We start from the raw sequence: 25140 nt of genomic DNA, 5'->3' as shown, positions 1-25140 counted from the left end.
GCTTCACAAGACGAAGCGTTCTTAGGGAAACGCACGAAGTTTTGCATAGTTTCGGTTTCACTCTCTGCCTCTTTGTTGCACAAGATGGTCAGGGCATCCGAAGGGAGTAGCAGGGCTCTGATATTTTATTGTATTGCACTCCCGTTGTCGTCTGCTAAAAACGAAAAGCGAAGTGCTGGAAGCCAGGGAGGAACCCGGTCAGCGCCCTCATTTGTTCCGGCAAAAAACTGGCGATACAGTCACAAACTCTTATACTCTCATCTGGCATTGTACAAAAAGTAAATAATCGAAAGAAAGGTCGGTCGATAGTACAATTAGGTATTTCACCTCTGAACCGATTTCCGAACCGGTAACCGCATCAATTTTTTTCGGTTCAATTTTTTTGCGTGTCCTGTCCGGTTCAGGACGGTTAAGGCAAAAAAGTTGTTCGGGTTCGATGGAAAATAACGTGTTTTTTTTTTTCGGTTTGCGGTTCGGGTTCAGTTCGCAGAGGCCAGAAGTAGAGATGTGCACCGCCGGTCCGGAATGATTGGCGCGTGGATCAAAAATCGTCAAAAACTGTATCTGCGTGTCTGTGTGTTTCCCTCCGTGCTCGTGTGTGTTAGTACTGTGTGCGGATCATGCGCGTTCCCATGATTTTTTTCAAGGGGGCAGGGTGGTGGTGGTGGTGATAGGGCTTGCCGTTGTCGGCCTCACGTATGTGGGCAACGTCACGACTCACGCCCTGGGGGAATGTGCGTCCTGGGCCGACTTCTAAGGGAACTGTGCCGACATATGTCTGAAAGCGTCTGAGGAAAACCCAGGAAAAACCCCAGACAGCACAGCTGGCACCGGGATTCGAAAAGGGGGCAGGGCAAAGTGCTTCGTGGATGGAGGCAAAGCGTGCAATCCCCTCACCGCTTTTCCTGGAAACGGAGGTTGCTGACTGTGCGGGTGTTCAGAGCTTCGGATTCTCCAAGAGGAGGTGACGTCACCGGAACCCCGACGTCTCATTTGGAAGGTTCGAACGAAGACAGCTGCGGGGTGAGGAGGCAACGAAAGTCGACTTTCGATTAGCAATGTTCCCAGACTCCAGACAGATTGCGCACTCTGTGACGCACACTTTTCAAAACTGCAAATTAATTTTATCAAACAACAACTTTATTTGATGATGATGATTGGGGCGTTTCATCGCAAGGGACAATACCTTACCTCATTACTGGTGGGAAATGGGATAACGAGTCGTCTCATAGTGAGGACTGGAGTCCTATACGGTTTCCAAAAAGGTCACAGAGCTTTGAGGGCAGACCGTTGGTGGGCTGGATTTGGCCATGGACCAATCAATTTGAAAAGGGAGAGGATGAGAGTCCAGCAGATTGAGAGACACGAAAGTGTGGTTCGGGAAGGTTGGTAGTATGAGCAATGATGCTCTAGGATCTTCCAGGTCGCGTCACATAGGGAAACTATTTTGAGAGAATACAGCGCGAGACACGAAGATTGCTGTGACGAAAATTTGACGGGGGTCTGAAGACACGGGATTTAGTGCGTAGTGCACTATAATGCTTCGTTCCACACACAGAGACTGTTGGTAGAGGAGACAACGCACAAAAAGCACACACGAAACGTACGTTTTTACAAAATGATCGTGTGTGCGCAATGTCTCGGTTTTATCTCAATCCCCGAGTCCCGTCCCAGGATCCGTCGGGGAAAATCCCGAAATCCTGGGAGTGAAAATGACCGGGAATTCCCAATCCCAACACGAACGGCACTACTATGTTATACATATTGCTGTGAAGATGCGAACATGAATATATCCACCCAACGACAGCGCTTACATATCGCAGATTGTTTTAACATATCGCACTGCATGGCAGTGCGTTCTACCGCTGTTTCCACCATTGCAGGAAGTGAGTGGCACCTATCATCGTTGCTGCGCAGATCTACTCTGAGAAGACAACAGCAGAAAGATAACAAAACTTGTGCTCGATAAAGCGCTCTCACATAACCCTCACCGGAGCTTCAGTGGTGTATCCGCCGTGTTTGTTCCTGTAAACTGGTTTTGACGCCGAGGCATATATGCCAACGTTCTCACTGCAGAGGTCACAAGAAAAATGCCGCTGAAGTTCGTTCACGCTCTGTTCTCTGTTCTCTACGTTCTCAATATCGTGCGGGCGCTGGAGTTGTCTTTGGATGGAACGTGGACAGCACACAACAGCGGGAACCGTAAGTCTGACTCATGTTTATCTCTTACAACGTGAGTGCGTACAGGTACGCTATGGGGTCCGATTTTAAGTTCCATCCTGTCTGTTCTCTGCCCTTTTTTTGTTTTTGTTTTTGTTTTCTCTGGGACTTAAAAACAACACTAACTTACGTGTGTGTATATGTCGATGGACGCAATAATCTTAACCAAGCACGATGACACACGATGCGTGATGCATTTTGGCACGCCCCCTGACGTTAAGAAGCTACAAAGCCCTCTTATCTTGCTCGCTAATTAACTGAACACACATATACAGGGTGTTTGCTCTAACGTGTGTCCAGAAATTTTATTTAAACCGAGTGATAAAAGAGAAACGAGCGCTACTTTTCAGCTACTTGACTAAGAAACAGGTGCTACTAGTGAAGCATTGCCTGTTTCTTACTCAAATAGCAGAAAGGTACCACTTGCTTTTCTGTTATCGCTCGCTTTAAATATAATTTCTGGAAACATTAGAGCAAACACCGTGTATATATGTGAAAAGAAAATTTTTGGGGGGAAAAACTCCGAGGGAATAAACACAAGTTTATTGTAAACACTAAACGAGGGAATAAACACTTATTGTAAAAGACTTGTAAACACAAGTCACACTTCTATATATACCTCACCTTCACCTCACTCGTCTACCCTCTTTAGACTTCTACTCTCCTCTCCTCTCCTTCTACGATTTCATTTTGTTATTTGCTAACACTGATCGCTTCATACTCTGCACGAATCACGAAGATTGGGTTTGTTAAGCGTTGTAAGAAGGGGGATACCGAGTCTTGGTCATTTTTCTTGTAAGCTCTGCTCAGATCGTACAGCGATGCAATGTCTTGTGTTTCCGTTGCGTTTCCGTTGCTGTAACATGCAGATATATTCATATTGCTTTGTGCGATGCATTTCTCTGGGCTTGGTCGTTAAATCACTCCAAACGCTCATGTGTATCCGCCCTTAAACTGGATTCCAGGAAACATACACCGCAGTGTGGACACATGTTGTGTGTTCCTTGTGTGCCTAAGGATTTGCAGCGATGTTATACCGTGGTATCGGGTGCGGAGTATAAACTCCATGAACCGCAATTGTTAACAACCGTGACCGAAGCAAAACTTTGACAACAGCAGTAAAAATGTGGCAAGTGCAGCTCCGGTCAACCTTAATAATAACACTGGAAAAAATGTGGTCACGTTCCCAAGCGCGATTACAGCAACCCTTGGAGTCATGAGGAAATCTTAATTGGGCAGAATTATACTGTTAGTTTAACGCAAGGATTTTGTTCACTTAACATTCCCCCAGTGCCCCAAGGGTGGCTTTTATCGTGTTGACCGAATTGTTTCCAGTGTTATGATTGAGGTTGACCGGAGCTGTACAAAGTACACACTACGAAAAAATTTGGGTATACCCTTTCTTCAGTTCTTTTTTTCTCTGTGTCTGTCTCTCTCTCTCTCTCTCTTAGCGTTAAACCTACTTCTTTAATGTGCATTTCGGGTTGTTTACACGTCTACCTATATGGTCTTGATTTTTCAGGCCTAAATATATCAGCCCAAGTTCCTGGTGGCATATACACGGACCTTCATCGAAATCATATTATAGGGGAGCCCTACTATGGCTTCAACGACATTGTGTACCGTTATGTCAGCAACGAGAACTGGACTTTCTCTAGGGAATTTGACGGTTAGTGCGCATTTCGAAGTACTACTGTCATTTTGGCTGTTTCTGCATAGCGCAGTGGTTCCCAAAGTGTGATCCGCGGACCCCCGGGGGTCCCCGACAGTGTTCGTGTGGGTCGGCGACACAGGTGGGACAGGGTTCGCGACGATCGAAGACCGCCCGAAGAATGTCTTTGCGAGTGCTGGCCACGTCATCTCTGAGGGGGACGCGCGGATCTAAACCGAAATATCTAATATTATCGAGTCGAAATACTACCTTCTCATTTTTCTGCGAGGCGATGCCTTGCTTTTTTTTTTTCCCCTTCACGTTCCTTATTTATGTCATCATGAATCATACTTAACGGGGGTCCTCGAATGGATTCCCAGTGGTTTGCGGGTGCCGACACAACAAGAAGTTTGGGAAAAGCTGGCATAACGTATAACTGCACTGCACTGCATTGGGTTGTACAAACAAGGACGAAGGGGAACTCCTGAACCAGCGGTTTCTGCTACTTCCAGATTAAACTCTCACTTCTTCCCCCAGCCAAAAAGAAGATGACTTACCAAGCTACCTCAACACTGCCCTCACCCCCACCTCGGACGGCATGCACATAACGGCATATACACAAACACGCGGATTTTTGCGCGCCTTACGTTCATAAGATGATACATCGTAAAATGATTTTATCTGCGTTCTACTGACTTGACGATTGTTCTTCGAAGAATGACTGATACGTTGAGAAGGACGACCTTTTTACGATTGCTTTACGTGTTTTATGTCGCGAACAATTTGGCGCATATAATACACGGTCGACAGGCATGAGCTTTGAACATACAAGCGCAGTATTAAGCATTTTCAGTTTTGTCCACGATGTATCACTGTCGGGCAGAATGTCCGAAAAAAGCCGTCAGAGTGTCAGGCAAATGCCTGGAGTCTCGTTATCCTGATATGTTGTTCTGTATTTTTTTAATGCGGAAAGTTGGGCGAGTTGGTTCGCAGCGCCTGTGTTTGTCTGATCCTTCTCGTCTTCGTTGTTGCGCTGTATCGTTTTGAGTTTGTTCTGTATGTGTTGCAGGAACTACGTAAATTCTCGAACGCAGCATTTTGCAACTGCGCCTGGATATTTTTCTTTTATTCATGCCGTGACTGAGCAGATACATTTGTTGATTGTTGCACGTTTCTTTGCTTCCAAACAGTTCCTGCTGAAATGCTGCAGAAATCCAGAGTGGCCCTAGTAGCCCACGGCATCGACACAGCTTGTAACGTCTCCGTCAACAACCATTCTTTGGGAAGCACAGTCAATATGTTTGTTCGATTCGTGTTCGACCTCAAAGGCATAATCAGGGTAATGTGCCAATTATTGACAAGTTTTACTGTTTACGATTACGCTTTCGCATTGAGGTGCCCAAAAGTTCCCACCCCCATAGTACAATGCACGTTAAAGTTATATAAAGTATCTTGACGTTACAGTACGTATGAACCCATTATCGATAGCTACATCACTACTCCTACGTCATGCTTTTCGAACGTTAAAATGTACTTTTTTACTTAAAGGGTTTATTCGCTTATTTATTCCTTCAGAGGGCACTAACTTCGAAAAGGCGAAATCGCCGCCATGATGTAGGACGCTCAAAGTTAGGTTCCGGTTTTCGTTCCCTGCCTTTAGGCTATAGAGCTCTCCCTGTCTATAAACAAATGACGTCCTAGTGTTCGACAGCGCCACCAATTTGGTAGAGTTGAACTATACGCTCGAAGTATAGGGTCGAACAAGGTCGCGCCCGAAAGCAACGGTCTTGAGGGGATTACGATGGTCCCTGAAAGGGACGCGGCCTTCGGTCCTACTCTTCTTTCAATAGACCTTTCCCTGTTTGTAAACAAATTACGTCATAGTGTTCGACAGCGCCACCAATTTGGTAGAGTTGAACTACGCTCGAGGCTATCGGATGCGAACAAGGTCGCGCCCCCCAAGCCACGGTCTTGAGGGGATTACGATGGTCACTGAAAGGGACGCCACGTTCGGTCCTACTTTTCTTTCAATAGCAGGCAGCGAACAAGTGCCCATTCGTGGAGTTTTTCATTTGTTTCAGTTTCAGTCCGCCTACCAATGTCATGATGAGGTTTATCGGGTAGAGGTCTATTTAGAGGACCATTCACGTCGAAAACATGAAAATTACTTTGATTATGGTGCAAATAATGTTCACACAGTACAGTAGCTTTGAAACTCCGAATGGTGAATGGTTGCCTGGACAGTCAAAACCCGAGGACCTACACCATGGCGGAAAATCTGCTAGCGACAGTGGCGCTCTCCTGCTGATGACGTCATGTGTATAAACCCTATGAGAACTTTCAGAACGATGGCTTTACCAGCGCCAGAAGCAATGAGCTAACAAATAATGAAATTTTACTGAACCCGGAAACAAGGAAAACACAGATGATCACAAACACATTCTCTTTTCCTTGTCTCTGGGTTCAGTCAAATTTCATCATGTATCACTGGTGATACATGATGAAATTAGCAGAAATTAGAAATCAGATAGCCTGCATTTTGACTCTTATTCAACTTAACAAAAGCGTCGCCATACCAGCAATGGACAGCCGTTTCGGTCTTGTTCGGACCATTTCGGCAAGTAGGCAGCGTAGAGCACTGCACGGGCCCGGGCCCCCGACCCGGCCCGCGGGCCGGGCTGGGCTTGTTATTGGCTGTGTGCTCCGGGCCGGGCCGAGCCCGGGCCGACAAAATACGCCAGCACCGCGGGCCGGGCCGGGCCCGGGCCGTTAAAATACGCCACCACCGCGGGCCGGGCCGGGCCCGGGCCGACAAATATGTTCCCGAGAGTCCGGCCCGGCCGGGCCACGCAGCTAATTCCACACATTGGAGATGCATCAGTTCATATCATTATGCGCTTGCGTCATTCCTGTGCATATTTTGCAAAGACAAGCAAAGGGTACTGCATTATGCATATGATTCGACCCTCTAGAACATTCTCCAAGCCACTTTACATTGCTCCTCACTCCTCACATATTTCACAATCACTTTGGCAAAGCTTGGTGAGAGGGATAGGGACTGGGAGAAGCAGTTTGTCGACAGCATGCTCTATCTCCGCAAAATCTTGACAGTGTAACGATAACGCCCCGTGCGTTCTGGATTATTTAATTTGGTCTCGTGCGGTTACGGTGTTAAACCGCCATCACTTGTATGTTTGTCTTCTCTCCTTATAAATTTACTTATAAATTTGTTTGATAATCGCCAGAAACGCGTACGTCGCGGCTGGAAATACTAGGCCGGGATCTACTCGCCGGGTCACCGGGCCGGGCCGGGCTCTATTTGCTTAGACGCCGGGCCGGGCCGGGCTCTAGTCACTGGGTCACCGGGCCGGGCCGGGCCGGGCCGCATAAAAATATGAAGGTCCGGGCCCGGGTCGGGCCGGGCCATTTTTCGATGCGCCCGGGCCGGGTCGGGCCCGGAAAAGTCGGCCCGTGCAGTGCTCTAAGGCAGCGTTTGAGGACATGCCATGAGAAGGTCACGTGCGGGATGATTGCTCACGACAGGCTGATAGCCTCACCAACTGGATGCGCCAGTGAAACGTGTTGTGAGGGGCTATAGCGCTAACGGGACGAATCAGGGGGCTTAATCGCTTCGTCGTCGTTACGGTCGTTACAAGCTAACGAGTGGCGGGAAATTCAAAAAGATGGGCACGTGACACATTGCGCGTGACGTGTACCACGTCCTTCACATATCACGCGAAGAGCGCCGTGCACGTGTTTTATCACGTGCCCACCTTTTTAATTTTCCCGCCCGCCTTTTTGAATTTCCCGCCACTCGTTAGCTTGTAACGACCGTAACGACGATGAAGCGATTAAGCCCCCAGGTTCCACGTAAGCCTGTGACACCATGTCCTCAAACGTTGCCTATTAGCACTGCTGAATAGGTCCCAACAAGGCCGAAGCAGCTGCCCATTGCTCGTATGGCGACGTTTGAATTGCAAACTCACATATTACTTGCAGCGATTTACTGATTACTTGCACCATGAAGTGAAGCCATTTGCGACAAACAATTTTAGACTTGAAAGTGGAGGTAATGAGCCCACTTAATGAAGTTCTGTGTTTTCATATTTTCATCAAATGTCGCGAAATGTCTGTATTGTCTTCCCAGTTATCTGCTGTCGGCACCACACTACACCTTCGCACACTCTCATAAATATCACTTCGTTGATCGGTATTCGTTTCTCCAAATCTTCACCCGTGCAGTGCGTCTTGTCCCTGTGCCAGCTTCCAAGGCGCAGATTTAGTGTGCATAGCAGGCATTGTGTTCCCGCGATTAAATGAAGCATACGTCTCCCAATCGAAATACGGAAAAGTTGCGCGCTGCACAGATATCCATTGAGTGCATTACAAGCTATACGTTTCATCCGTTTTCTGTTTTTGTTGTTTTTTTCTTGTCAATGCCTGTATCCATCTCTCTACTTTATGACTACCATAAATTCACTCGTGCATGTGAAATCAATATATACAGCGAATTTGGGTCCGTTTCATAAATATGAGGGTACATAACTTTCTTTAATGAGGTTCGGAACGCGACAGAGGTTTACGACACTGTCGCGTGAGGCATGTGAACTGGTTCACGGGCATATTTCTCGTCTGAACGATTTTTCTTAGAAAGTCCTATTAATTATTTCGATTAAAGAATGGCAGTTGATGAAAAGGCTCCAGCTGGGAGATTGCCTCTTCGGCTACTGCACTGGATTTGTTTCGTTGCTACGGCTATTACGACAGTTTCGTTTACATGGAGTAAACACGCGTTTTTGACGTTCTCTTCACAACATGCAGGAAACTGGGAATGAGATTCAAGTAGCTTGTGAGTCACCCGTTGCTTACGCCTTGCGCCAGTACGAGATGCAGGCCAAGGATTATCCAGTCTACCCAATATGTCCACCCAGCAGCCAGCATGGAAATTGCCACATCAACCACATGAGGAAAATGCAATGTTCTTTTAGTTGGGATTGGGGACCATCGTTTCCCTCCCAAGGAATTTGGTGAGCAATACATTCTGTTTTTCCGGTCTTGTGCACGATTCTTATTACACATCTAGCAATAGAAGGTAAACTGTTTTTTAGTGAGTAAGAAAAATAATGCAACTTGGGTATCGGCTTTAACTCACTGCATCGGGGACTAGAATAAAGGGCATAATCGGTAAGCAGGAATAATGCCAGAAAGGTACGACTCGCGCAGAACAATGCAAAAAGATAAACACAGGTGCAAGAGGTTGCTACGTTCGAGTTTGGAATGAACCCCACAATCATTGTGTGATGTCTCATGTATGCTTCTCGAAACATGGAATTAGTTGCTTTCCCTTTTCTTTCGTCTTCTGCTTCTGGAACTGGGGGAAGTGCAGAGTATAAGGGAGTGCTGGGAAATTTTCGCCCCGACAAGGAAGAACGCGGCTTCCTGAACCTTCATTACAATTCGACTAAAGCTGCTCTAAGCCCTGAAAAAGAAAACAGCGCTCTACTCTCCGAAGTATATTCTTCGACTGCTCCTATCACCTCTGAGTCCTCCGAGAACCTCTTTCTTTTCAACGTATTTTTTCTTATGTTTGGAAACGAAATATAGTTCGATAAGGCAAGATCCGGCGAGTACAGCGGACGTTCAATGCATTCAAATTGCAAGACCCTCAGAACATGCGTTGTCTTGCCTGTTTTGTGAGCTGGTGCTTTGTCCTGCAAAAGAAGAACGTCTTTCCGCAGTTTCCTGTGCCGTATTTTTCTTTGAAATCCTCCTTTAACCGGCAGAATAAGCTACAGTATGATACATGAACTGTTTCTCCCGTCTAGAGATAGTCAATCATCAAAACACCTTCCTTCTCCCTGGAGACCGTGGCAATGATTAGAGTGGAGCACGGATAAGATTGACAGTATCCACGCATGTCAGGTCAGGGACCCCATCTGGAACCGCGGTGGTTGAAATAGATGTACCCTCGACCGCACCCTCTCGGGTATGAAGTGTATACGCATAACAGCGGTCATTGTATTTTCAGCAAAAATCTGCACGACGAAAATGTCACGTTGCGAACGTTTTTGCTTTTCAGCATACAAACTTTCTCGGGAACGTTGTGCCACCTACAGTTGTCACAGTTGCCCGATAATAGTCATTTAAAGGCATATCAATGCACTATTTCGTATTCACTGCGTACTCTCAATTATGGCTTCCCCTATCGGGACCGTGCGACAAACTGGTGGTGCCGCAATGCGGCCTCCGGAGAAAGTACCTTGCGTGACAGCCGTCGGGTAGCCACCTGTGTTTACATGTGAAGTGCGAGTGTCTTTTTTGCCACACTGGAACTGTTGCACCGCTCACTGTGCGAACACCTAAAAGAACTCTTCACTAGGGACCAGATGTTTCATTTCTCGTGATTTCTATGCTTCCACCAAGGGGACTCGCAGCGCATTACGTTGTTGACGCGTGTTCGTCTATTGCGTGAGGTGTGCACAACATATATTCTATACCTTTTGTTCTGGTTTCGATGAAACTGAATAAGGACCTGCAAAATGATCAGCGATTTACATTTGCCGCTTTCGCGACGGTGAAATAACGCTGGATACTGTATCACCGTTGACGCACCGACCAAACGGCAACTTTATTTGGACGGAAAATGACAGGGGCGTTGTATCGCCAGAGGCGATATTGCTCCCGGTAATTTGGTTGACATGTCTCACAGTGAGAACGGAGTGAGTGAGTGAATGAAAAAGAAAAAAAAAAGAGAAAATTGGCACGGGAGTCCTACGTTGTCCGAAAACTCCAGTATTTACGCACCGACCATATCACAACCGTCCTGCCGCAAGCCCACAACGGTAGCCAAGGCAAAAAAAAAACTAAACAAAAAAACTCATATATATAATTTCTTTCAGGGTCTCTTTAGCATTACTGTTTCTGAAACTGGAAAAACTGCAGCACAATATGTTGTAACCACACGTGTTTATTTGTATGGATGAAGCGACGCACGATGTAGATTTCAGTGACGAAGCTATGTGCGCAGTGATGTGCCAAAAGGACGAAAGGTATACAAGAGTCAGTCAAAAACATGATGTCACAAGAGGCTGGAGTCAGAGAAATGTGCCTAGTATTTGGTAGCAAGCTAGAATTTCGTGAGACATCAATCAAATAACCATCCTCTCCACGTATCACGTACAGGTGTTTTGACACGGACAGACGCGAGGCGCTCCATATCCATGCACACTGTCAGATACGTTATAAAAACTGTGGTTTCTTCTATGCAGTTTGTCTCCCTTCTCTTCGTTCGCGTCCTCGATAGGTTGCACATTATTCGCACTTCGAAAATCAGCCTTCTAATTACGGTGGTCGCCACGCAAACGTGCGGTTCCACTTGGGAATGCATAGAACGGGTGGCATGGTGTCACGCTTGATACTTCCAAGACCGCCGCTGGAGGCGCTGTCGCGACGGAGCAGCGTGCCCCTTTAAGTTTCGCACAGTCCCTATAGTGGACGTCGACAAAGACACTGCGGATAAAATGCTGATATCCGCGCGATTTTAACCGCATTTTATCCTGGCGGATCTCAAAACGTGATATTTCTACACGCAGATATTTGGATGCCGAGCGGATATCGGCGCGTATCCGCGTATTTAACCCACACCCGTGCGCGCACACACCTTTAGTCATGGCCTTTCCCGCTGATCGCCAAGTCTTGAATTTCTTCGGCATCGGACAACCTGAGCGCCCCCAGTCCATGAATTGTTATGTTTTGTCTTAGGATCATGGTGATGGAACCATGTTTCATCAAATATAACAATAGATAGCGCTAAAAATGGTGCAGACTTAACTTGTAGACACAAGCAACACAGGTGTTGACAACGTTGGATGTCTCCATGATCTTCGACGTCTTTGGCGTCGAAATCCCCACGCTGAAAGTTGGCATCCCACATCTTCACAGTTAAGTATGATGGGCACTTGTCACTTAATGTTTGCATCATACACTCATAGCTTTCCCTTGGTTTTTTTCTTTTTTTGCACGAACAGGAATTTTATGACAGCCCTAAGTTCAACTTTTGAAAATTTTACGCTTGTAGTACACACGGTTCTGCCGATAACCCGATGAAAAATGAACAGTTCGCTTTACCAAGCCATAGCCTCCTATATATTACATGACTGCCCAATGATTCTGAAACACAGACGAGCCGGTCGTCCACAATAATGGCGCTAGCTTCCAAGGTTGATGAAACTATCTCGATGCGATATCAGCAGTATCGGTCATGACGCCGTCCTCCTACATACAGAGCGTACCGGCGGCGTTTGACAGTCGGCGACATGACATGACACCCAAAAGAGACCGTACCAACGCTAACTGAAGCGGCGTCTTTCGATAACCACTTGCTTATCGAGCGATGACGAAGGCTTGAACAGCGTGTACCCATAGCTCGGCGTTTCGGGCCTTCCAAACTCACGATCACACTCATCTGATAAGGCGTGAGTTCGGACCCCGCAACGAACTGTCGTGTAGGTCGACATGGCGTATCGGCGAGCTCCATCACGCCTCCGCCGCATATATTAGCGCACTCACCAGATAACATCACATTTAATTGCTCTGTTTATCAGTGTGATATTCGGATGAGTGCACTAATATGCGGCATGGTCGAGCTCACCGATACGCCATGTCGACCTTCACGTTAGTTCCTAACAAGAGCCGAACTCACGACTTATCAGATGATTGTGATCATGGGTTTCGAAGGCCCGAAACGCCGAGGTGTGCGTGTACCCATGCAGCCAGGGCATTTATCTCCGCAAAGCGCTGTAGAGCAGCGTATGCACCGAGCATACGGTAGCCTATATGCTTACAGGGGAGGCAAAAGTTGTCACTGCCCTGACTTGTCCGTGTTTCCGACCCAGGAAAGAGTGGGGTCCCCGTCAACGGCCGATTTTGCCTCATTGGGCAGGCATGTATAGTATAAAGGAGGCTATAAGGAGGAGGCTATAAGTACATAGGAGGGTATAATTGTAGGCTTGGTAAACCTACAATTTCTCTTCTCTTTCGTCTCGCTCTTTGTGTCTACGATGGCAAGATTGCGTTCGCATGATATATATGGAAACCGCTCGGGCCGGGAACTTTTCAGCACGCCCTCGTACGTTGCCGTCACGTTGCAAGGCGCCGTCACTTTGCCGTATATTTTTAGTTGTCTGAACGGTAGTTCTTGTTTTACTCGCACCTTTAGTGCCTCGTTATGCATATCATTTATTCTGTCTTTCGTAATTCGCTATATTCCTCATTTCAAGGAAACACATTGCAGTTGAAGCCTACAGTGGTGCCATCATTCGTGACGTCTCCGTTGTAACGATACCGCAATGTAAGTTTCTACTCACACATTACTCAATACTACGACCTCTTAACGTTGAACATCAATTGAAAGGCCTGCACGACCATTGACGATAATTATTCGAGTGACTTCTGATTTCAATGCCCATGGTGGGGAGCACAATTGGTTTCCACGTCATGCTAATGCCAATCCAATAGACCTCTCCCTGTTTACAAACAAATGACATCAGATGGTACAACAGCGCCGCCAACTTGGTAGAGTGGAACTACTGTAGCAAAAAATCAATAGTAAAAAAAAAAGTTTAAATGTGGCGTCTCATATTGTAAGATTTTTTTTGTAATTCCTTACATATTATTAGCTGTATGGCCTTGTTCTGCTCCATTCTACCGGTAGCCCTATCTTTTCGGTAGCCCTTTCTAAAGATGGCTGCCGGGCTCTTCCATCTTCTGGAACCTGAAGGGCACGAATTTCTCTTGGAGTGCACGGGGTAGCTCTATACAAAGCAAGCGCGAACTAAGTCGTAATAACAAACCACATTCCGCACAGGATTACGACATTGACTTTCAGACGATGCAGCTCTTGGGGTGAATGAAGCCTTATTTTCTTTCCGCGGTGGACTGGGAACGCGAATAAAGACACGAAAACGTCAAAAACCGTGACCTAATTTGTGAATAGACCTCTACCCGAGAAACGTCATCACGACGTTGGTAGACAAACTGAAACCGAAACAAATCGGAAGGGTATGGCTGAGTTTCACGAATGGGCACTTGTTCGCTGCCTCCTATTAAAAGAAATTTAGGACCGAACGTCCCGTCCCTTTCAAAGACCATCGTAACCCCCTCAAAATCGCGGCTTCCAGGCGCGACCTTGTTCGCCTCTAGCTTCGAGTGTAGTTCAACTCTACCAAATTGATGGCGCTGTCGAACACTATGACGTCATTTGTTTACAGACGGGGAGAGGTGTATACCACTAATACAAAGAAGCCACCCGTGACATTCGTGAACGAGTACGGCAATGTGAAACGGCGGTGTTCTCCACCCGCGCTCTTTCGGTTTCGATATGTCGACCAACGTCATGATTACGTCAGGGGGCGTTTCTTCGGTAGAGGTCTATTCCTTCACGTGTAGATTTCATTTTTGTCGAACGTGTGTGTACTGTTTTCAGTGTGGTTGTGTTTTCTGTAAACCTTAAGTGAGCTGCTTTGTGCGTGAGTCTTCCCTATACGGGGTGGTATCAAAAAGTTCCGAGACTATGTGCATATCAAGGGAAGTATTTACTTTGTAGGGATAGAACGATATCGATATTCTTATCGAAAAAAAAATCGATACTCCTGAATATTATCTTCCTTGTCAATCGATACTTCTGAATATTAATCGATAAAAATATCGATATTCACATCGATATAAATATCGATTTTAACGATTATTTTTTACGATGTTGATATTTATCGATATAGGAAATTTCGATATTTTTGCATCACTTCTACTTTGTTTAAGTTTGACTATTATCGCCCTCAAAGAAGTATCCTTGTGCACTGATACACTGCTTGCAGAGCTTTTCCCACTTTCGGAAGGCTGCCTGTTCGGAAGTAACAACTATTGCCATTGTGGAATCGACTTCGTAATGGAGTGGGGTAAATCATATATGGAAAACTTTCTCCCTCTGTCAAAGAATGTTACATTGCCTTGGCAAAATGTGGAGTTCCACTCAAGAAATTAAATTTCTTTGAATTAAAATTTGATAAAATTACGTGAAGCACACGGCATAAGCTCCCTGCAAATAAATGTCGTTGATCGCATAGTACAGATAGCCGTTACAGAGCCTTTTTGCTGAAGCGTACTAGCCGATCGCGAAGAGCAACACAAACAAACGCATGTTTTTCCGTAGCGTACTTTCTTCCTTTTTCTTTTTTTTCACACAGTTACTGAAACACGCTGTATATACTGCCTGAATGAATGCTGGTTTACACGGGTTGCTCTTCAGTTCACATAGCACACTACCTAAACCAGAACGTTTTCTAAAAAGTTGCCTAAATAAACCCTGTAATATGTTAGCGAACTAGCAACTTCTGCTTATTCGAATAAACGCATTGGTAAGTATGTCTTGATTCAACCAGGTTTTTGCAAAACACATTTTTACACAATGCAAAATTACATCGACACGTGGCAGTACACAATGATCCAACACACAACACACTCAAAGCAGAGAACAGACATCAATTAGCATTAGGACCCCGATGAAGCCAAAATATCCCTGAGGCGAGACTAACGCCTTCCGGCCTTCCGTGAATTTTAGTTCATGCGGATAACTAAGTAATGGCCGATACTAACCGTATTCATTAGTTACGGAAAACCTGTCATGACCAAAAATTGCGAGTGGACATCCTTTCATTGCGAGTGCTGGCCGCAGAAACAGAAATGAATCTTGTAGAAAGCAGTGACAACGACAGTTTCCTCGTGGCACTAACTCAAGAAAGTCTCACAGAGTCACACCATACAAGAACGCACCTCATACCAAATTGCAAAAAATCGCCAGAACGAAGAACTTTCTTTTCTCAGCGTCTAGTCTAGCGCACGCGCAGCGGAGGAAGGAGGGAGTCAAGAACGAGTTGCGTTTTTTTTTTTTTTTTTGCGCGATTTTCCAAGACTACCATGTTTTTCTGTTTAATTTCGTTGCTTACATAACCGTTTCTTTGGAACACAGAACAAGCATCGGAATAAAGGGTGATTTTCGCGTTTCGACTGTCTCAAATAAGAATGTGCAGGCCAATGCGCACCCAAGAGCGCGAGCGCGCGTGTGTGTGTGCTTTTTTCCTTGTTTTTACACCCATAAGTGTCTTAAGAAGGTACGTTCTTGCAATAAGTGTCAAGTAATAGAGAACATTTCCCCCTTCCAAGACAGGTTCCCCAATCACGTACAACAGTTTGCCTATTTTATGTGATTATCCGGGAAACAGTTAGGGTCGGATTCAGACCCTGGGTATGGGGGTGGAGGGGTGGTTTCTTTGTTGAAGCTTGTAGTGGGGGAAGGGAGAGAGGGATATCCTATGTATAAACTGGCGTTTCAGGGGCGATCACCCCCCCTCTCTAGATCCGCCACTGGAAACAGCTCGCTTGCTGAAGAATTGCGTATTGTTATGTTTACTGTTACTGTTATCTAACTACCTGACTGTTATATCTTTGGGTGTATTTTTCAAACGAAACACCAAAAGGAGTTTGCCTTCGCCGTGTATCACCGGCACGAACTCATTTCGCCAAGGTGTCCTTTCACCTGTAAAGGACACCTAATGTAAAGGAGTTCAAACGTGCCCGTGTGTCAGGAGTGTAAGAGGCATATGCTATACGTATGACACCAAGAGAGAATTAGCGACAAGTCACGTTGTAAACTTACTTGTTCAGAGGGGAATGATACTGTGCAGTAAATAACACTATCATCTGCGAAAAGACGCACGGTAGAACAAAGGCCAATAGGAAGATAATTATCATAAACTTAGAAAAGAAGGGGCTCCACACAGAACCCTGAGGGACACCAGATGTACGTGACAGGGACAGGATAGGAAGATATGTCATTACAGACTACAAAAAGTGAGCGATGAGAAGGAAAATCACTGGTCCAGTTATAAACAGAGAAGTTGTGCGGAACCCTATCGAACGTCTTACGGAAATCAAGGAAAACTGCCTCCGTCTGCGTGGAAGAGTCAGTGTACGATTAAAGGTCCTGCAGAGAGTTCACCAGTTGTGTTTCGCAAGAGCAGCTTTGGCGGCATCCCTGCTGAATGGTATAGAAGAAGTTGTTTCCTTCGAGAAATCTCATGACGGGAGACTGTATTATATGTTCAAAGATTTTGCAACAAACACTCATCAATGAAACTGCCCGATAGTCTTCGTTAGCAGCATGGCTATCACCTGATTTAAAGACTGGATTATATCATGTAGCTCCAGTTTCACACTTCCCACGGTAGCTGTGTTATGTTTATACTGTATACCTTCTGCGTTTTGTATCCACTTACCTGTACAACGTGTTGCACCACTTTATTTTTGAGATGGTATCATATCAGTTAAACACAGACCTCAATACAGTAGCATTTTAGTCAACAGGGCGAGCGACTTATGGTAGCGCATTATCTGTGCAAGAGAGCAGATCTAGGCGTCCTCACTCATAAAGGCGCTTCTAGGGCGAAGGCGACCCCACAAGTTTCGAAGCCGCGGTATTTGTATTCTGTATCGGTATTTGCATTCTAGTACGAGGGTGGTTCCATAAGTTTCCGGCCCGAGGTAGAAAATGCGCGCGAATTTGAAAATGCGATTAAGAACGCGTGGCGCCATCTGTTGGAGGGCCGGAGCACCACCCTCTCCATGCTTTTGTCGGTTGGAGAGCGGCATTTCAAACAGCCAGGGTGCACTTTTCAGTTAAAATGAAAAAAATCGAGTACCGCGCTGTGATAAAATTCTTGACAAAAGAGGGACTTTCGCCTAAAGAAATTAAAGCGCGACTGGACAACGTGTACAGGGAAGCCCCTCCGTCGTACACAACGGTAAAAGACTGGGCTAAGCAGTTTCGACTGGGGCGAGAGTCCATTGAAGAGGATCCACGCGATGGTCGTCCAGTGGAAGTGGTGACACAAGAAAATTTGTCTCTTGTCGAGGAGGAAGTGCTGAGCGACAGGCGTCTGAAGGTGAAGGAAACCTCAGAAAGGCTGGGGCTTTCCAAAACAACCGTTTTTCGCATCATCGGCGAGGGCCTTCACATGAAAAAGGTCAGTGCGAGATGGGTGCCACGACTTCTCTCGTCAGTTCAAAAGCAACAGCGCGTCGTCAGTGCCAAAGAGTTTTTGGAGCTCTGTCAAGAGAACGAAGAAGAAATATCCAAGTCAATTGTCATAGGGGATGAGACTATGGTGCTCTACTATGATCCCCTTTCGAAAAAGGAGTCGATGGAATGGCGCAAACCAGGAGAAGCACCCCCAAGAAAAGCAAAGGTCACACAATCCACAAAGAAGACCATGACAACAATATTTTGGGATTGTCACGGGATCCTCCTCATCGACTTCAAAGAGAGGAATACCACAGTGAATGCGACTTATTATGCTTCACTCATGCACCGACTGCGAGACGCCATCCAGGAAAAGAGGCGCGGCAGGTTGAGTCGAGGTGTCCGGTTGCTCCAGGACAATGCCCCTGTCCACACGGCTTCTGTTGCCAAGGCTGCACTAAAGGAGTGCGGCTTCGAAGAAATCCACCACCCACCCTACAGTCCAGACTTTGCACCGAGTGACTACTTCCTGTTCTCAAACTTGAAGAGGGATCTTCTGAACTTGAAGAGGCATCTCAGAGGACGGAGATTTCAAAACGATAGTGAGGTGCAAGAGGCAGTTTTCCAGCATTTTGCGGACAAAACTTCGGACTATTTTTTCAAGGGTATAAGAATGCTGGTTGAAAGGTGTCAAAAGTGCATCGAAGTTAAGGGTGACTATGTCGAAAAGTGATATGTGATATATATAAGTCTCTATGACTCTTAAAAGTTGGTCGAGCCGGAAACTTATGGAACCACCCTCGTACATGCCAAACTGTTACGTGGCTCTTTCTGGTTCACGTACGTGCTTTGTGAACGTGATTTTGTGTGTGTGTATTGTACATTTCCCCCTTGTCGTTGTGATTGTTGTTATTATTTTTTTCCCTGATTGGAAGGAGGTCACTTCGATATACAGTGCTCAAGTAAATCGTACCTCCCTGTTTCCGAATATTTATGTTCTCAAAATATATATCTCTTAGTGTGTACGTATATGTTTATACCTGCGAAGTGAAAATAACATCGCGGGTTGTATATACGCAGCACATTACTCGTTTAGGTATACCAGAGATATTTGGGGATATAGATGATATCCCCCCCCCCCGAGGCATAAATTCTAGACCGACCAAATTTATAAAGCATTTATATCTTTCTAAATGTATGACCGTACACCCTAAGAGGTACAATTTACTCTACGGGCAATTTATACCCTAAAAGGTATACATTTTTTGTAACAATGGTGTTCAGAATGCGACGCGAAGGCAACCGTTGATTTTCTGCTTTTCTCAACCTGTGAAAAAATTCATCCATAAAAACAGCCAACTGCACAAATCTGACATTCATGCTTCTTATCCTTAACTAGCATTGCGCTTCTCTTCACAGCAGAAGACGCATCAGAATGGATCCTTAATGTGACAGCTTTTGTGGAGACAGCGACCACCAATGGAATTCCATCGTTTTCGGGCCATGTTCGAGTGCTATTGAACGATGAACCCTTGGGAAGCAGTGCCATGACAATTCAACCAGATGAACACGGAGCAGCATCCGTAAACCTTTCTTACACGGTGCCTCAAGTGAGATTCTCCTCTAACGTGTCCGTTTCTGCTTCGACGCATTTAATACTCGGAGCCACGAAATATTTCGTAGTTTAGCACGGGTACCGCAGCAACAAGGGAAACAGCTTCATTGAGCTCGCCCTTGTTTCTGTGCTGGTAATAGACGAAACAAAGCGACAACATGTACTGCTTGCGACACGGTTGTATGGAATCGCTTCTCAGCAGTTCTGCAGCCCATATTTCCTTGGTTGCCCTAAGAAATTTTGTTCCAATATTGTATTTAAAGAAAGTCCATACACTGCATGTGTTTATTACTCAAAATAAATTGTGTATTTTGTAGCAACTGGAGATTTGAGATAGGATAAACCACAGGGTGCTGATTTCCGACAACCGTGTCGCAAGCAGTTCCTCTTGTCCACCGAGAAATTAGTGATTACTCATGTGACCAACAACAACTTTATTCCAAGACGATGACTGGGGAGTTTCATCGCCAGGGGCGATACCCTAGGCATACTTTTCATACCAGGGGCGATATTACTGGTGGTGATGCGGGCAATGAAATTTTGAGCCCCTTCACAATAAGGATCGAAGTCCCATGGTGTCCAGAAAGGTGACGAGGGCTTTGAGGCAGAGCGTTAGTGGGCTGGATGTGGCCAGGGACCAAGCAATTTTGTGACATTCATGTGACAGCGGCAGTAACACGCCGATCAATCTGCTCAATTCGTATTGAGCGTTAATTGCTTCTTTCTGTGCACATTACAAGGAGTGGCTGTTTCGAGTTGAGCCGGTTAGTCCGGCCTGCGTGAAGGTTCTAGAAGGTTTGGAAATAATGCATTAATTAAAAAACGCAAAACCTCGTTCAGTTTCTGTTGCCTACCGTGGCACCGAGTTAATTATTCCAGTCATAAATTTATCTTTCCTTCCAAACAAAATCATAAGAGGCGCCGCATGCGAAGATTTTTGGAACCCTTAAAAATTAGCACTGCGCTCATTTATCACACAAGTCAAGAACTTTGGTTAGGGTACCAGCGAAGCAAAACAACGATGTGTTTGCTTGGAAAACAACAAACAACGATGTGTTTTCATACTGAATTCACTGCTGGCTACAGTACATACAATTCCACTCCGATCTCAATCAGTCTTGTGAAGTAACTTGGTGAGAAGTAACTAGTTTCTGAAAAAGTAACTAGTAAGTGTAACTAATTACTCTTCCAGAGAAAGTAACTTCTAGCTGTAACTACACCCTTAAAAGAGAACTTCACCGCATAGCACGCTCTCATAGCCAACCATCATCACGAATGACATCCTTCTCTCCCCTGATTTGTTGAAAACGGGAGGCGTACGCCTTTTTTGTGGCACTTATGCAGTTCATAATTGACACAAAAAGGGCGTACGCCTCCCGTTTTCAACAAATCGGCAGATAACGATGTCATTCGGGATGATGGCTGGCTATAGGAGCGTGCTGTGCGGTGAAGTTACGTTTTTAAGAGTGTAGCTACCTTCTCCGGGAACTATAGATACAGTAACTAGTTGCTTTCAGAATCGTAAGTTTTTCTCAATAATTCTGGAAAGCGTTTCGCATTTTCTTTATCTGCGCGTTGCCGCATGTTATTCGTGGCTCGCACAAGTCCTCGTGGCTCTAAAAGAATGGAGATGTGAAAAGGGCGCAGCTATACCAGCGTCACGCAGAAACAAGCGCCTGACGCGTGCACTGTGTTCGGAGGTGGCCCTCGACTCGAGACTAGCCGTGGTGGGGACACCGCCAACATCACCTAGATAGAGAAAGCCTGCTTACTCGTCGACGTGACGTCACAACTAAGTGTCAGCCAATCAGAATCGTGTTTTCAACGGCGGCAGCAAATCACGAACGTGCTTTCAGTGGTCGTAGCCATGGAAGACGAACCACTGTCGTCTGCGAGTAGTGATTGAAGATCCACGCGTACTAAATGGGTAATCTTTAAAATATATAAAGGGTGTTTGCTCTAACGTGTCCAGAAATTATATGTAGAGCGAGCGATAAAAGAAAAGCATGTGGTACTTTTCTGCTACTTGAGTAAGAAACTAGTAGCTTCACTATAGTAGCACCTGTTTCTTAGCCAAGCAGCTGAAAAATAGCGCTCGTTTCTCTTTTATCGCTCGCTTTAAATAAAATTTCTCGGCACGTTAGAGCAAACACCCTGTATAGCGCAAAACTGTCCCATAACTTTCTCTAAACAGGTTTTCTGGAAAGCGTGTCACGCTTTTTGTCTACAGATTCAGGTCTACAGCTTCCAAGTTAGCTGCAATCATTTGCGAGTTCTCGAATTCGCAGAACGACGAATCACAATAGCAGACAAATTCTTGCGTTATATGTCCACGTAGCGAAGGAGGGAGAGGAGGCAATAAGCAGGCCTTCTGTATCAAGGTGGCGTTGACACCGCACTATGATAGGGTACCATACTGTCCCTAGCATAGTTAGGTGCTCATAGGTGATGCAATCCAACAGAGCGACTCAGCGGTTCCGCTAGAATCAGCTAAATGTGTTCCGCAGTAAAGGGCTCAAATTAAAGTAAATTTTGGTGTGCTACAATCTGAAACGTTCCCATTACTCTGATGAAAGTAAAGTAGTTCTGTGGTCAGCGCCAATAAGCGCGATATGGAAGAAGCCGTAGTGCCGTCTAGTGGCCCAGTTGAACGGCAGTTTAGCATTCGTAGAGATGCTTTGGAATAAAGTGGGGTACACCTACAGAGAGAGACTTCGACCAGGAGCTGTTGCTCAAGTGAAACCTGTACAAGTAGTTCACATAACATTAGCGAATAATTTAGAACAGATGTGTTTGAACTGGAATCCTTGTTTTCGTCATTTTGGAAAGTTAACTATGAAATGACTGACTCGGTTACTTGTACATGTAACTTAACTAGTTACTATTTGTGCACAGAAACTGGATCTCAACTTAGCTACTTTATTCGTGTATAGTAATTGTAACTCTAGGTCAGTTACTTTTACAAATCTCATTTACCAACCTTTTGGATGTGTCTCGCTTCCATGTGCCTTGTCTCAATATTTAAACTAGAGATGGGACGAATCCAGAATTTCCCGAATCTGAATCCGAATCCAAGGAAGGTTCTGCCGAATTCACGAATGTTTCGAATCCTTTCTTTAAAAAGTTTAAAAAGCTAGGGGGTAAAACACTTCTACTGAAAAGTGTAGTGAAGCAGAATTTGATATCTTTGTTCAATGAAAAACAAATCAAATAGTAGTTCACTTTCAAGAGAAAACATACACATATATTACTTTTTAAATGTAATTTATAGACTACAGGATATATGTAGATAAACTCTCGGGTCTGAATCCTTTCCTCAAAACTAAGAAACAATGAAAAGCAAAACCATGTTCGTTCGTTAGTTAGTTAGTTCATGTTGGAGCAGGGTGGCTGCCAGTCCATGTTACTTTTAAACTTGTAATGTCGGAGCTTTATGCTGTGGTTTTGGCGCGCCGCGGACCAAGTCAAGCAGGCTTTCCGCGGACTCCGGAAGCGCCAATTTTGGAAAGAAACAAACAAACGTGGTTGGTGGATTCGAAAGACTCGATTCGCCGTTTTGGGCACTGGGATTCGGATCAGGCCAATCAGGCATTCGGCGGACTCAGGAGCCGCAAATTTTACAAAGAAACAAACAAACGTGGTTGGTGGATTCGAAAGATTCGATTCGCCGTTTTGGGCAATGGGATTCGGATCCCCGAATCTCGAATCCCTGCCGAGGATTCGAGGATTCGGTTGGCCCATCCCTAATTTAAACTATGCTGTCGACCAATTGTGATTTTGTAACAATCTCGATTCTTCACCGTTTCGCATCGTTATTATAACTGATGACGCTAGCTTTTCGGATTTCGGACCTTTTCGGATTTAGGTCCTCGCTGGGAGGCCCATCAACCACCCCGACCATTGGGGTGAAGTATCGCCTCTGGCGATCAAACACCCCGATCGCGACCACCAAAAATAAAATTGTTGTTGTTGTTGTTGTTGTTGTTGTTGTTGTGACGCTGACTACATTGCTGGTCTTTATGCAGAGTATGAATATAAAACGATGGTGGCCGAACGGATACGGAGAACAGAACCTGTATACGCTAAAGGTCATCGTAGCAACGAGAGGAGAAGAATTCACAAAAGCGCTCAAAATAGGATTCCGAACGGTAGAGCTCATGCAGACTCCAGTCAGTAAGTCTGTCGAGCAACAGAATTGTTAACAGATTGCTGTTGGTGTTGTTGGTGTTTTTTGGTACAGAACGTCGCTGATTGTTTTTAAAATTACCGAAGACTTACAGTACTGATATATGTATTTAAAACAAAAACAAAAACTTTCCAGAGAACGGCACAGGTGGCCTTGAGTTCTACTTCAAAATAAACGATGTTCCAATCTACGCGAAAGGAAGTAACTGGATTCCGGCTGACATATTCCCTGAGCGTGTAACTGAGGAATATGTGAGGTACCTATTGGAGTCTGCTCAGGTAAGCCAGTTGGGTGTACACGTATGTGGCAGCTGAACGCATGCACAATCATCCCTTCGTTTATTTCTGCTTAGTTCGCTAACATGAACATGCTGCGTGTATGGGGAGGAGGAATTTATGAGTCGGACTACTTCTACCAAACCGCGGACGAACTTGGGATTCTAATATGGCAAGACTTCATGTTTGCTGTGGCTCTATATCCAACCAAACCCGACTTTCTGGAGACTGTCAAAACGGAAATTCGCCAACAGGTAGTAGATATCTCTTGTAGGGAACTTTTCCAATCCTGCCGAATGCACGACTTTATACACAGCACATTTTAACAGGTGCGGAGACTGCAGCACCACCCATCAGTGTTCCTCTGGGCAGCAAACAACGAAAACGAACAAGCTATTGCAGGTTTTTGGTGGTGTGTATTAGATTCCTTTCCACTGCCTTCGTTTCTGTTGCTCTTTCGTTCTGTAAGAGTCAAGTATTCCATTAATGCGGGTCCAACAGTACAAATACCTGGGTGCAACGTTAACACAATATTTGACCTGGTCGAAGCATATATTGACACAATTTGTTGTTCCCCACGTAGGAAACTGGTATTACATAGGCGGCGCATTAGTAACACATATCCTCAACTAAAACTGACTGCATTTAAAACCCTTGCACGACCCATCCTAGAATATGCCTGTATATTATGCGATCCTCACACTCAAAAGGAAATAATGGAATTAGAAAAAAAAAATCAAAGACTATAGCTGCTGGTTTCATCTACGACAGGTACGGCAGACGTAATTCACAAATGCTACTTCAAGCCCAACTTCCTCTCTTAGCAAATCGCCAAATAAATAGTGCTCGTCTGAGATATTGAATGTTCTATACCTTGGTAGAGTAAGAATATACCAACACAGGGGCGCCGTCACGGAAGGGGGGCAAGGGGACAAATTTCCCCCTCCCCCACGGTCTCAGTAAGGAAACATTGCCGTTGCAACACAATCACAAATTATGATTCCTTTGTTTTTTCTCTACATTCCGCAAAGTGGGGTGTCTGAGCCAAGAAAACGTAGTTGGGGGCAATGTCGACGCACAGAATGCATGCAGACTGCATCCGGACCTTTTTTTCTCTCTCTT

The 25140-nt window shown here is 45.4% G+C and overlaps 1 protein-coding gene across 1 annotated transcript in view; it reads left to right on the top strand.

The window, feature by feature from the left end:
• The first annotated feature begins 1955 nt into the window (after positions 1 to 1955).
• LOC135386036 (beta-mannosidase-like) overlaps positions 1956 to 25140 on the top strand; it is a 32703-nt gene continuing 9518 nt past the window's right edge. Inside the window, exons 1-10 of the mRNA XM_064615752.1 lie at positions 1956 to 2202; positions 3743 to 3889; positions 5062 to 5210; positions 8693 to 8898; positions 13150 to 13220; positions 19362 to 19552; positions 23583 to 23730; positions 23879 to 24021; positions 24096 to 24272; positions 24348 to 24430. Coding sequence (XP_064471822.1) covers positions 2091 to 2202; positions 3743 to 3889; positions 5062 to 5210; positions 8693 to 8898; positions 13150 to 13220; positions 19362 to 19552; positions 23583 to 23730; positions 23879 to 24021; positions 24096 to 24272; positions 24348 to 24430 — 1427 coding nt within the window. The 5' untranslated portion in view covers positions 1956 to 2090. The remainder of the gene's footprint in view (positions 2203 to 3742; positions 3890 to 5061; positions 5211 to 8692; positions 8899 to 13149; positions 13221 to 19361; positions 19553 to 23582; positions 23731 to 23878; positions 24022 to 24095; positions 24273 to 24347; positions 24431 to 25140) is intronic.

This window comes from Ornithodoros turicata, chromosome 2 (genome assembly GCF_037126465.1).
Source record: "Ornithodoros turicata isolate Travis chromosome 2, ASM3712646v1, whole genome shotgun sequence".
Lineage (NCBI taxonomy): Eukaryota > Metazoa > Arthropoda > Arachnida > Ixodida > Argasidae > Ornithodoros > Ornithodoros turicata.
Note: the sequence above shows the minus strand (reverse complement) of the source record. Positions and strands in the feature narration are given on the sequence as shown.